The 14,997-nt window shown below is 39.0% G+C and overlaps 1 protein-coding gene across 1 annotated transcript; it reads left to right on the plus strand.

The window, feature by feature from the left end:
• The first annotated feature begins 908 nt into the window (after window positions 1–908).
• Window positions 909–3,408, plus strand: LOC133068695 (tripartite motif-containing protein 64-like). Its single transcript, XM_061159758.1, has 3 exons — window positions 909–1,319; window positions 1,819–1,914; window positions 3,133–3,408. Exons 1-3 carry the CDS (start codon window positions 909–911, stop codon window positions 3,406–3,408), a joined length of 783 nt encoding a protein of 260 aa, XP_061015741.1.
• The last annotated feature ends 11,589 nt before the right edge of the window (window positions 3,409–14,997 follow it).

The raw sequence follows: 14,997 nt of genomic DNA on the forward strand, positions 1-14,997 counted from the left end.
AGTCAAAACCAACATTGATTACATTAAGTTTACACTATTCATAAACATTTGTATTTGTCTTTAGAAAAGCACATATGTCACTTCAAAGGCAGAAGGAATAGAGAACATTAGCACAGAGACAAAGTGAGTGCTAGTGTGGGTTCCAAGCAGGGAGAGATGGAAAGAGACAGACTGAGGTTACATGTGTGCTTCTGTACCAGTCAGCTGACCAATTAACTCTGGAGTCATCCTAACATTTACACTCATGTTTACTTTAAACAATAAAAGCTGCTAGTGACTCATCTAATTTCATCCTTTTTATTATAGCATGAACCCAACCAGTCTGTAGTCACCATTTCTAGGTTTCTACTGTGATTATGCTTGGTCGCTCAGTCATGTCTAACTCTACTGTAGCCCACCAGGCTCCCAGGTCTATGGGATTTCCCAGACAAGAGTGCTGGAGGGATTGCCATTTCCTTCTCCAGGGGAATCTACCCAACCCTTGGCTGGAACCAGTGTCTCCTATGTCCCCTGCACTCCTGGCTGATTCTTTACCCACTGAGCCATCAGGAAGTCCAGGTGGTGATAGTGGTAAAGAACACACCTGCAAATGCAGGATGCATAAGAGACATGGGTTCAACCCCTGGGTAGGAAAGATCTCCTCTAGAAAGACAGGACAACCCACTCTGGTTTTCTTGCTTGAACAATACTATGGATAGAGGACCCCATGTGGCTACAACCCATAGGTTCTCAAAGAGTTGAACATGACTGAAGCGACTTAGCATACAGGGTTGTACTGAGGGTAAGCAAATATGGAAATGAGATAGAGTTCAAAACAGGACTGTGCCAAAGGCTTCATTTTCCCTGATCAGGGCAGAAGAATAGCCTTTTCGCTTACCTTCTCTTATTTGTCTCTAATTTTCAGAAACATGGATTCAGACACACTGCAGGTCTTCCAGAGTGAACTCACCTGCTCCATCTGCATGAACTGCTTCCTGGACCCCGTCACCATAGACTGTGGGCACAGCTTCTGCCGTCCCTGTCTGAGCCTTTGCTGGGAAGAAGGCCAGACTCCAAGGAGCTGCCCTGAGTGCAGGGGAATATCTGAGAGGCCTGATCTCAAAACCAATATTGTCCTCAAGAGGCTGGCATCCCTTGCCAGACAGGCCAGAGCTGACCACGACCACCGCTCTGAGGAGCAGATCTGTGAGACACACCAGGAAGCCAGAGGCCTCTTCTGTGAGGCTGACCAGACCCTGCTCTGCGGGCCCTGCTCTGAACGCCCCGAGCACGCAGCTCACAGCCACAGTCCCATACACAGGGCTGCTGAGGAGTCCCGGGTAGGTGATGCCTCTGGAGCAGTTTGGGATCGAGAGGCTCCTAAGTCAGAGAGGAAGATGAGGGTGCTATGATGGTGATGGGATGGAGACAGTGGAGGTGGGATTTCTGAATGTGGATCCTCACGTATAATGTGTCCTGTCAGTGTTGTTGCCCAGTTGTCCACACGCGTGGAAATGCAGCCTCCCGGGGAGGGTGGCACCAGGGCCCCAGGCTTCTGATGGGGGCTTGAGGCTTTCTTAGTCAGGCTATATTAAAGTGTGAGATTCACTTTCTTAGGAAATAGATTCTATTATTGTAAAATTCCCCCAGTTCTCTAGTATTTACTTCTGTGACTTTGATATCCAATATTAGAATCAAATTAGAGTAATGTGGAAAGCTCTGACCACTGCATTCTATGCAAGATTTCTGTGTAACCAACAACTGCCTTTCTTCACCCAGAACAGGATGAAATTTATGGTGTCACTTTCTAGGTCACTAAATCTCATGGGTATTTTGCAGGAGAAACTTGTAAAGAGAATGAGATCTTTATGGAAACTGAGAGAAGAAATGCAAATCAGTCTGAATCAGGAAGCTAACAAAACTCAGTCCTTTGAGGTAAGAATAAAAATGTTCCTATTTTTTTGTATAGACATTGATATAATTCTAGATTTTAGGTCCATTTAAGTTCCCATTAAAGGATATTTGTCTCTTCCCTGGAAAAGTAATAGTTTAAAATGACTTACTGGTAATCACAGTTAGAACAAGCTAATGCAAATTGCTTTTCAACAGTGTGTTGAAATGCAGAGACATTTCTCTGCAGACAAAGATCTGTATAGTCTAAGGCTATGGTCTCCCCAGTGGTCATGTATAGTTGTGAGAGCTGAACCATAAAGAAGGCTGAGCGCCGAATAATCGATGCCTTTGATCTGTGGTGATGGAGGAGACTCCTGAGAGTCCTGAGGACAAGAAGGAGATCAAACCAGTCAATCTTAAGGGAAATCAGCCCTGAATACTTGTTGGAAGGACTGATGCTGAAGCTGAAACTCCACTGCTTTAGTCATATGATGCGAACAGACAATTCTTTGGAAGAGTCCCTCATGGTGGGAAAGATTGAGGGCAGAAGGAGAAGAGGGTGTCAGAGGATGAGGTGACCGGATGGCATCACCGATAAATAATCATGAACTTGGGCAAACTCCGGGAGATGGTGAGGGATAGTGGGGCCTGGCGTGCTGCTGTCCATGGGGTCACAAAGAGTCAGACACAACTGGGCGACTGAACAACAAGAACAGCAATGCAAGTTAGCTCAAAGAATGCTAGTAAATAGGAAAACCAAGGCATGAAAAGTATTCTTAGGCCAAATTTTTAAGATTTGAGTATGCTTTCTAAGACATGCAAAATAAGATGACATTGCACCAAGAGTGACTCTGAAGGAGAAGATAAAAATATAGTATTACCTAGAGGAAAAATAGAGCATATTTTATGAACTGTGCTAGATGGGGTTTATCTCATAAAAGAATATTGAGAAAAATCAGGGTCAGGAGCAAGAGAGAAACAAGATTCAGGTAAGAGGGGAAATAATTGATGGAGTAAGAACCCTGGAAAATCCTCCTAAGAAAGGAACCTGGGACCTTTAGATGGTTTGATTTAAACAGGGAAAGAGACTAGGAATTCAGAGAAAGGCCAGAGAGGAAGGGCCAGCAAATATTCAAGACCATTAGATGTGTGAGGTAGAAAGTTTGTCAAGAACGTTCTCAATGATATTAGGGAAATAATATTTGAAGCTTTCTTTTGAATGTGAGCATAAGTAATGCTTTGAATCCACTGTCTCTGCAGAATTATGTCGCCTTAAGGAAGGTCATGATTACAGTTCTATATCAGAGGATACCTCTGTTGCTTCATGAGGACGAGAAACTGCATCTGGAGGCCCTGGAGCGAGAAGGCAAGGAGATTTGTCAGCAACTCAAGGAGAGTGTGTTGAGAATGACTCAACAGGGAGAAAGTCTGAAAGAAGTGTACAGAGAGCTGACTGCGATCTGCCACAAGCCGGACACGCAGCTGCTCCAGGTGAGAAAGGAGGGTCCGTCCTCAGAGAGAGAAACACTCTTCTAGACGAGCTGCTGTGACACTAAAATGTTACCTCATATATGGTTACTCTCGGCTAAGGGATGGTGCTCCTTGACTCCCATTATATTTCTCAAATCCCTCTCTCATCATATCCTGGTAATCTTTGAAATATTTTTGCCCTTTTCCTATCTCACATAGGACCAGATTTTCCAATGTGGTCAGGAGTACTATCCAGACAGATGATCCAAAATCAGCAAAATTCTGTGACCAGGGGACAGTTAACTTTCTTGGAGTAAATCTCAATATATGTTCTGCTAAGCCCTTACCACTCTCTGTTATCTCACACTTCATGGAGACACTGAGGTTTTGCCAGTTTTCTATGCAAGATTGTTAGAAATGGTCGTCAGTTCCAATGCATTCGATAAATCCTTTTTATGGTTCCCTGTTTTGCTTAAATTGTTATCATAGATGGTGAGATCTCTCCTTGGGAGTAGCAAGGGCTGTGAGTGACATTGGAATCCTAGATGTGGCTGCATCATTGGACACACTCTTCCTGGCCTCCTTCCTTTCTTAATGTGCCCTGAGGAAGCCCATCATGTTTTAGTTTAAGCTCTGTTATTAATATAGTTTCTGATTGTTCCTTAGAAGAGAATGAGAAAGTAATAGATTTTCAACAAATGGAAGGAGGAAAGAAGATACAAAAGGACAGAAATCTCATGACTAACATGGTCTTTTTTCCTTGCAGTCCTTGGGAAGGGCCCCTTCTTGTAGGAGTGAGTCAATGCAGCTGCTCCTGCCCCAGCCTGTGGTTCCTGAGCTCAGCGTGTGGCCCATCCCTGGACTCATGGACTGGCTCAGACAATTCCAAGGTAACAGGCTGCCCTCTGATAGGGGAGTTGTATGCTTGTCTCTGTTCATGTTCTTTCTGTGACCTTCCTCATTGCTCAACCTATGGACTCTTTTTTGGGAACTTTTATAACCAAATTTACCCTTACAGTGGACTTCCTGTAGCTCAAACAGTAAAGAATCTGCCTGCGAGGCAGAAGACCAGGGTTCGATCCCTGGGTTTGGAAGTTCCTCTGGAGAAGGGAATGGCAACCCACTCCAGTATTCTTGTCTGGAGAATTCCCTGGACAGAGAAGCCTGGCAGGCTACAGTTCATGGAGTCGCAAAGAGTCCGATGTGATGGAACGACTAACACATACAGCCTTATAGTAGAATAATAATACACAATGTTGGGTTGGCCAAATAGCTCTTTTTTTTTTCCATATGCTCTTAAAAGGAAGAAATCTTGGCAAACTTTCTCTATATATACACTTGCTTTTTTCCTAGATACCAGTTTTTCTCACATATATATCTGGTATCTAGGGAAAAAAGCAAGTAAAAAATGAGAAAAGATAATTGATGTCCAATAGCAGGCTGGCATGCTTTTGACTATTTCCTTGAAATATGTAAGTCTGTCTGTACATTTGGTACCTTCCAAGTTTTAGGGAAGGGAGGTTATCACTGGTTGTGAGATATTTAGGGAGTATTAAGTTGGTCTATAAACAATTTGTAATAAATTCAAAGCATATTTTCTGGACATTGAACAAAATCCTTTCTATGATCAAGCTTATTACAAGCATAATGTGAAATTTTATAAAGTTTATTAGCAAGATTAGCAAAGTTAGGTGGGAACTAATTTTAAAAGATTTATGCTTCTTTTGTTTTTCAAGGTATACTGGCAGAAAATTCTCACAAAGAAAGCATTTCAAAAATATGATTTTTTTAAATTTTAGTTTAAGTTTGAATTCTTTAGTGAAAATCCTTGTCAGGGAAAGTGATCACTCTTTTGGAGTTATCATTAATATTATGTTTATTATTGAACATTTTCTAATAATATGGGCAAACTATTTTTTTTTTCTTTCTGATAGTGAATTTTTATTTCATTGCCTATTTCAAATGCCCCAGGAAAACAATGGCCAAAACTAAGCAGTAGATCTCCTAGATAAAAATCATGATTTCTCCCATTTGTTCTGGCTCAAATCTTCTTATGAAGACAGACAAGAAGATCATGGACTACAAAAGATTCCTCATGCTCTCTTGCTGTCCTGCCTCCAAGTTCTACTCATAAGCTAAGCAACTCAGACACTGTATAAAGTTCATGTCCGTCAGGAATTTAAAACACCATTCGTTAATATAATTTTGTTTCCTTTTTCCTACAGCGTACACTGTGTTGTATAATGAAAGAGTCACTCATCATCTCCCTGTGTTTGAAGATCTGAGATGTCTGCTGGCTGGTCCTGATGGTCCTGGGGTCGACTACACTCCACCAAGATCTAAATATTTTCTTGCCTGGGGAGCTGAGTCATTCACTTCTGGTCAGCACTACTGGGAGGTGGATGTGGCAGGCTGTTGCAACTGGGCCATTGGACTTTGCAATGACTCCTGGGCAAGGGAAAGTGACATGGCCCTTGATTCCAAGGGAATTTTTCTACTTCTTTGTATCAAAGAGAACAGTCAGTACAATCTCTTTACCTCCTTCCCACTGTTACCTCAATATGTCAAAAAGCCTCTGGGTCAGGTGGGGATGTTCCTGGATTACGATGGTGGAATTCTGAGCTTTTTCAATGTGGCCAATAGTTCCCTCATTTGTAGTTTCCTCTACTGCTCCTTCTCATCTCCTCTCAAACTTTTTCTTTGCTCTAGATACCCATGATCAGAGGTCAAAACTCTGACCCCAGGTGTCAGGAATGTGAATAATTGAGGTTGTTATGTAAAGTGCCCACTTGACTTTCTGAAACTTCACCTTTCTTTATCAAATGTATTGTTTGATTTTTTTTTTAAGTTTGATATGTTGTGTATAAATTTATTTCTGTTTTCATGAAATAAAATCTCTCCTGGAATACTGTGCAATTGTTATTCTATGTCCTGTGTGTTCACTGGTTTCTAGTCTCCCTGGAAATCAAAGAACACATGTCAGACTGAAAGTGAAGGGCTGGGAAAAGATATTTCACACAAATGGAGACCAAAAGAAAGAAGGAGTAGCAATACTCATATCAGATAAAATAGACTTTAAAGTAAAGGCCATGAAAAGAGACAAAGAAATGCACTACATAATGATCAAAGGATAAATCCAAGAAGAAGATATAACAATTATAAATATATATGCACCCAACATAGGAGCACTGCAATATGTAAGGCAAATGCTAGCAAGTATGAAAGGGGAAATTAACAATAACACAGTAACAGTGGGAGACTTTAATATCCTACTCACACCTATGATGGATCAACTAAATAGCAAATTAGCAAGGAAACACAAAATTTAAGTGATACAATGGATCAGTTAGACCTAATTGATATAAATAGGACATTTCACCCCAAAACAATGAATTTCACATTTTTCTCAAGTGCACATGCCAATTTTCCCAGATAGATCACATAAATCTAGCCATAAATCTGGGCCATAAATCTAGCCTTGGTACATTCAAAAAAATTAACATCATTTCAACCATCATTTCTGATCACAATGCAGTAAGATTATATGTCAACTACAGGGGGGAAAAACTACTAAAAATACAAACATATGGAGGCTAAACAACACGCTTCTGAATAACCAACAAATCACAGAGGAAATCAAGAAAGAAATAAAAATATGCATAGAAATGAATGAAAATGAAAATATGACAACTCAAAACCCATGGGATTCAGTAAAAGCAATGCCAAGGGAAAGGTTCATAGCAACACGAGAAACCTCAAGAAACAAGAGACAAATCAAATAAATAACCTAACTTTATACCTAAAGAAACTAGGGGGGAAAAAAGTATTGAAGAACCTCAGGGTTCGTAGAAGGAAAGAAATCATAAAAATTAGGGCAGAAATAAATGAAAAGAAAACAAAGGAGACTACAGAAAAATCAACAAAACTAAAAGCTGATTCTTTGAGAAGACAAATAAAATAGACAAACCAACAGCCAGACTCATCAAGAAACAGGGCGGGGAGGGGGGAGAATAAAATCAACAGAATTAGAAATGAAAATGGAAAAATCACAACAGACAACACAGAAATGCAAAGGATCATAAGAGACTACTATCAGCAACTGCTGCTGCTGCTAAGTTGCTTCAGTCATGTCCAACTCTGTGTGACCCCATAGACGGCAGCCCACCAGGCTCCCCCATCCCTGGGATTCTCCAGGCAAGAACACTGAAGTGGGTTGTCATTTCCTTCTCCAATGCATGAAAGTGAAAAGTGAAAGTGAAGTCACTCAATTGTGTTCAACTCTTCGTCCTCATGGACTGCAGCCTACCAGGCTCCTCCGTCCAGGTTATTTTCCAGGCAAGAGTACTGGAGTGGGTCACCATTGCATTCTCCATGCCAATGAAATGGACAACTTGGAAGAAATGGACAAATTCTTAGAAAAGTATAACCTTCCAAAACTGAACCAGAAAGCAATAGAAAATCTTAACAGACCCATCACAAACACAGAAATCAAAACTGTAATCAAAAGTCTTCCAACAAACAGAAGCCCAGGACAAGAGGGCTTCACAGGTGAAATCTACCAAAAACTTAGAGGAGAGCTTACACCTATTCCACTCAAATTCTTCCAAGAAATTGCAGATGAAGGTAAACTACCAAACTCATTCTATGAGGCAACCATCACCTTAATACCAAAACCAGACAAAGATGCCACAAAAAAAGAAAACTACAGGCCAATATCACTGATGAATATAGATATGAAAAACCTCAATGAAATTCTAGCAAACAGAATCCAATAACATATTAAAAAGATCATACATCATGAAAAAGTGGGCTTTAACCCAGGGATGCAAGGATTCTTCAATATTTGCAAATCAATCAATGTGATACTCCAAATGGAAAGATAAAAACCATATGATTATCTCAATAGATGCAGAGAAAGCCTTTGACAAAATTCAACATCCATGAATGATAAAAGCCCTCCAGAAAGCAGGCATAGAAAGAACATACCTCAACATAATAAAAGCCATATATGACAAACCCTCAGCATACATTATCCTCACTGGTGAAAAATTGAAAGCATTTCACCTAAAGTCAGGAACAAGACAAGGATGCCCACTCTTGCCACTACTATTCAATTAGTTTTGGAAGTTTTGGCCACAGCAATCAGAGAAGAAAAAGGAATAAAAAGAATCCAGATTGGAAAAGAAGAAGTGAAACTCTCACTGTTTGCAGATGACACAATCCTCTACATAGAAAACCCTAAAGACACCACCAGAAAATTACTAGAGCTAATCAATGCATATAGTTGAGTTACAGGATATAAAAGTAACACAGAGAAATCCCTTGCATTTCTATACACTAGCAATGAGAAAGCAGAAAGAGAAATTAAGGACACAATTCCATTCACCATTGCAAAGTAAAGAATAAAATACTTAGGAATAAATCTACCTAAAGAAACAAAAGTCTTATATATAGAAAACTATAAAACACTGATGAAAGAAATCAAAGATGACACAAATAGATGGAGAAATATACCATGTTCATGGATCAGAGAAATCAATAAAGTGAAAATGAGTATACTACCCAGAGCAATCTATAGAATCAATGCAACCACTATCAAGCTACCAATGATTTTTTTCAGAGAACTAGAACAAATAATTTTATAATCTGTATGGAAATACAAAAAATCTCAAATAATGAAAGCAATCTTGAGAAAGAAGAATGGAACTGGAGGAATAAATCTGTCTGACTTCAGATATACAACAAACCTAAGTTATCAAGACAGTATGGTACTGGCACAAAGACAGAAATATAGATCAATGGAACAATATAGAAAGTCCAGAGATAAATCCACCCACCTATGGACACCTTATCTTTGACAAAGGAGGCAAGAATATACAGTGGAGAAAAGACAATGTCTTTAACAAGTGGTGCTGTGAAAACTGGTCAACCATTTGTAAAAGAATTAAACTAGAACACGTTCTAACACCATACACAAAAATAAACTCCTTAAAATGGATTAAAACTCTAAATGTAAGACCAGAAACTATAAAACTCCTAGAGGAAAACATAGGAAGAACACTCTCTGACATAAACCACAGCAGGATCCTCTATGACCCACCTCCCAGAGTAATGGAAATAAAAGCAAAAATAAATAAATAGGACCTAATTATGCTTAAAAGCTTTTGCACAATGAAGGAAACTATAAGTAATGTGAAAAGACAGCCTTCAGAATGGGAAAAAATAATAGCAAATTAAGCAGCTGACAAAGAATTAATCTCAAAAATATACAAGCAACTCATTCAGCTCAATACCAGAAAAATAAACAACCAATCAAAAAATGGGTCAAAGAATTAAACAGACATTTCTCCAAAGAAGACATACAGATGGATAACAAGCACACGAAAAGATGCTCAACATCACTCATTATCAGAGAAATGCAAATCAAAACCACAGTGAGGTACGATCTCACACCAACAGGAATGGCTGCTTTCAAAAAGTCTACAAACAATAAATGCTGGAGAGGGTGTGGAGAAAAGGGAACCCTCTTACACTGTTGGTGGGAATGCAAACTAGTACAGCCGCTATGGAGAACAGTGTGGAGATTCCTTAAAAAACTGGAGATAGAACTGCCATATGACCCAGCAATCCCACTCCTGGGCATACATACCGAGGAAACCAGATCTGAAAGAGACACGTGTTCCCCAATGTTCATCGCAGCACTGTTTACCATAGCTAGGACATGGAAGCAACCTAATGTCCATCAGCAGATGAATGGATAAGAAAGCTGTGGTACACAATGGAATACACAATGGAATATTACTCAGTCATTAAAAAGAATACATTTGAATCAGTTCTATTGAGATGGATGAAACTGGAGCCTATTGTAAGAGTGAAGTAAGTCAGAAAGAAAAACACCAATACAGTATATTAACACATATATATGGAATTTTGAAAGATGGTAACAATGATCCTATGTGCAAGATAGCAAAAGAGACACAGATGTAAACAAAAGACTTTTGGACTCTATGGGAGAAGGCGAGGGTGGGATGATTTGAGAGAATAGCACTGAAACATGTATATTATCATATGTGAAACAGATCACCAGTCCAGGTTCGATGCACGAGACAGGACGTTCAAGGCCGGCGCACTGGGACCACTCTAAAGGATGAGATGTGGAGGGAGGTGGGAGGGGTGTTCAGGATGGGGAAGACATGTACACCCATGACTGATTCATGTCAGTGTAAGGCAAAAACCACTACAATATTTTAAACTAATTAGCCTTCAATTAAAACAAATTAATTTACCAAAAAAAAATGAATGAATGAAAGAGGTAAATAGACATTTCTCTAAAGAAGACATATAGATGGCCATTAAATACATGAAAAGATGCTCAAATCAGTAATTATTAGAGACATCCAAATCAAAACTACAATGAAGTATCACTTACCTCACACTGGTCAGAATAGCCTTCATTAAAAATAAAAGTTACAAACAATTAATGCTGGAGAATGTGTGGAGAAAGAGGGAGCCTTCTTGCACTGTTTATGGGAATCCAAAATTGATAGAACCACTATGAAGAACAGTGTTTGGGTTCCTTAAGAAACAACCTAGGTCTATCATATGATGCATCAATCCTACTATTGGTCATATACCTTGAGAAAACCATAATAAAAAACACACAGGTACCCCAATATTCATGGCAGCACTATTTACAATAGCAAGACAAAGAAGCAACTTTAATGTCCCTCAACAGATGAATGGATAAAGGTGTGGTATATATATACAATGGAAAATTACTTAGCCATAAAAAAGGAATGCAATTGTGACATTTGTAGTGATGTGGGTGAACTAGAGTCTGTTACAGAGAGTGAAGTAAGTCAGAAAGAGAAAAGCAAATATTGTTATTAATGCATTTAAATAGAATCTAGAAAAATTCTATACACAGGAACATATTTGCAGGGCAGAAATACAGACACAAATGTATAGAATGGAATGTGGACATGGAACGGAAGAGCACTGTGTAACGAATTGAGACAGTAGCCTTGACATATATGCTCTGTGCTGTGCTGTGCTTAGTCGCTTAGTCTGACTCTGTGCAACTCCATGGACCATAGCCCACCAGGCTCCTCTGTCCATGGGGATTCTCCAGGCAGGAATACTGGAGTGGGTTGCCATGTGCTCCTCCAGGGGATCGTCCCAACCCAGGAATGGAACCAGGGACCCCTGCATGCAGGCACATTTTTTAGCAGCTGAGCTACAAGGGAAGCCCCATATATAAACTACCTTTTGTGAAAATAGATAGCTGGTGGGAAGCTGCTGTGGGGCAAAGGAAGCTTAATTCTGTGCTCTGTGATGACCTAGAGGGAAGGGATGGTTGTGGGGGGGTGTGATGGGAGGAATGTCTAAGGGACAGGGGATATGGCTTTACATAAATCTGATTCACTTTGCTGTACAGCAGAAACTAATACAACATTGTAAAGCAGTTACCCTCCAATAAAAAGAAAGAGAAAATATAAAATAAAAGATGATTTAATGTAACCAAAGTCAGCTGGAAAAGAGGTTATTGTTTGACAAAAATGCAAACTAGGCTATCTATAATATTCCTAGGATTGACAAAGTCTATTAATGACACAGTAAATAGGAATGCAAACATAACTTAACAGAGTGAAACTGACAGCGAGAATAAGACAGCACATCCCAGAAATTTCAGTGAAAAAATGTCAGAGAAACCTTTCATTTTTTTATTTGCCAAAATGGAGACTAAAATTTGTTGTGCAAAATGAAGAATATTTAAGAAAAAATCACATTTAAAATGTTTCTAAAGTTAGTCAAATATTTAAAGTTCCAATGTAATGGCTACCTTATCCTATGTAATGTAATAATAATGTAATGTAATATCCTACCACATGATCCATAACTACCATATGATCCATCAGTTTCACTTCTGGGCACTTATTAGAAGAAATCAAAAGAACTAACTGTAAAAGATATATGTAATGCAATATTCACTGTAGTGAATATGATCTTCTGAGTCCCTTTATCTGAAGTTAGTCTGGCCTTCCCCCCGCCCCACCTCCATGTTTCAGTGCTATGTTTTGAAGAATTCTAAGCATAAATTGATAAAAGACAGCTACCTATATTTTTAAGATTCAATTTCATAAACTTCTTCAGGCATGTAGGCTAATTTTCCTCAAGGAGTAGTAAGAGAGGCAAGAACCTTTGAGAGCCAGGTCAGCTGAAGCAGACAAACAGAGAAAATTTAGAGATATTCTCTACGAATGATACAAATTCATCTGATAGATCTGCATGATTCATACAATATGAGAAAAATTTTTGATGGACTGTTTTCTGGTTACTGTGTATTTGTAAACACTGTGACAAGGCCCATACTGCCCAAAAAAGGAACTCTTGCAGGAATCCTCATTGTAGGAAAGACTCAGTCTTGCTGTCCATGTGCAGGCGTGTGAACCTGGAGCTCATTTCAGGAGCCTACACTGGGTGATGAACAGGCTCAGCCACTTTGAATGGACTTACAGCAATACACAGGCCACACATTTTCTGTGCCATGAAAAGTAATCAGAGTTATGTAGCCACAGTCTTCCCCCCTTTATAATCTCAGAATCATTTTATTTTTGTACTGTGGTTAGGGATTGTATCTTCTGCAGATTTTCTGATAGTTCCTGAGAATTATATTAATATTTTTCCAGTCAGAACTCCCATGAAGTCTTAGCCTCCTTTTCTCCAGAAAGATTCTAGGTAGACCCTCTTCTGTGAGAGACAATTTTATTTTTAAAATGGATTTTAATGGACTCTGCCTTTTGTTTCCACAGTGTAGAGTTCCTAACATTATAAAATCACCAACTGCAAATGCAAGCTGTCTGACAGTTTGAGGAGCTGGAGCTGTAGACAGGACCATCAAGATGCATCTTTGTATGCTAAAAGATCTGTAAGAGGAACAAAGATCTTTATTTTTATGCAAACATTCCTGCACTGAGCTCCAGGCATGTGTCAGGATCACTGGAGAAGAAAGACTGCACACTGAATGAATCCAAAGACATAGTTCTTATGTGTGAAGAAGGATATTCCTCACAATTGTTGACCACCTTCCAAAGTTCTCTCCTTATATAGATGACTTCTAGGCAGGGTTGGTGTTTCTTGATGTGGAAGGTAGAGGTGTCTTGAGGTAGAGGTAGCAGCCTTGAATCCTGCTAAAGTTTCCCACATACTCAGAGGAGTCTTTCAATTTCTCTGTCAGGTTTTCTTGTAAACTAGACACAAATTGTAGAAGAATAAATCAGAAACCTGACGGCTGCTTATGAAACCTGTATCACAATGAGGTACCATTACACGCCAGTCAGGATGGCTGCTATCCAAAAGTCTACAAACAATAAATGCTGGAGAGGGTGTGGAGAAAAAGGAACCCTCTTACACTGTCAGTGGGAAGGCAAACTAGTACAGCCGCTATGGAGAACAGTGTGGAGATTCCTTAAAAAACTGGAATTAGAACTGCCATACGACCCAGCAACCCCACTCCTGGGCATACACACTGAGGAAACCAGATCTGAAAGACACGTGTACCCCAGTGTTCATCGCAGCACTGTTTATAATAGCCAGGACATGGAAGCAACCTAGATGCCCATCAGCAGACAAATGGATAAGAAAGCTGTGGTACATATACACAATGGAATATTACTCGGCCATTAAAAAGAATGCATTTGAATCAGTCCTAATGAGGTGGATGAAACTGGAGCCCATTATACAGAGTGAAGTAAGCCAGAAAGAAAAACACCAATACAGTATACTAACACATATATATGGAATTTAGAAAGATGGTAACGATAACCCTATATGCAAGACAGAAAAAGAGACACAGATGTATAGAACAGACTTTTGGACTCTGTGGGAGAAGGTGAGGGTGGGATGATCTGAGAGAATAGCATTGAAACATGTATATTATCAATTGTGAAACAGTCCAGTTTTGATTCATGAGACAAGTGCTCAGGGATGGTGCACTTGGATGACCCAGAGGGATAGGATGGGGAGGGAGGTGGGAAGGGGGTTTAGGATGGGGAACGCATGTAAATCCGTGGCTGATTCATATCAATGTATGGCAAAAACCACTACAATATTGTAATTAGCTTCCAACTAATATAAATAAATGAAAAAAATAAATTTAGAAAAGCATTACAAGTGTAGATTTTTTGACCTAGTTATTCTACTTCTAGGAATATGTCTTGAGGAATAATCAGAGATGCATAAAAGATTTATTACATAATGTTTAGAGAAAGATAATGCTTAGTAAAAAGATGAACAAACTCTATAAGTAAGAATGTAGATTGAATATAGTATATCCACTTGATTAAATTCTATTATCCTCAATATCATTCTGTAGGAAAAAATTTAAGCAACCATTAAAAAAACCCAAGATATATTTTTAAGTGGAAAAATTTAATTTGTAATATATTACCCATATTTTGTAAGTACACCTTGTAATTGTATTTAAAACATCATTAGTGTTTTACCAAAATGTTAACAATTATTAAAAATTACATTATTTTCATCTGTGTATTTTCACTGTTTTCATATTTTCTACAATACTAAATATGTCCACTTCCTTAATAAAAACTAGTATGTGATTTAAAAAAAAAAAAAAAAGAAAGAAACCTGTATCTG

This window comes from Dama dama, chromosome 2 (genome assembly GCF_033118175.1).
Source record: "Dama dama isolate Ldn47 chromosome 2, ASM3311817v1, whole genome shotgun sequence".
Classification (NCBI taxonomy): domain Eukaryota; kingdom Metazoa; phylum Chordata; class Mammalia; order Artiodactyla; family Cervidae; genus Dama; species Dama dama.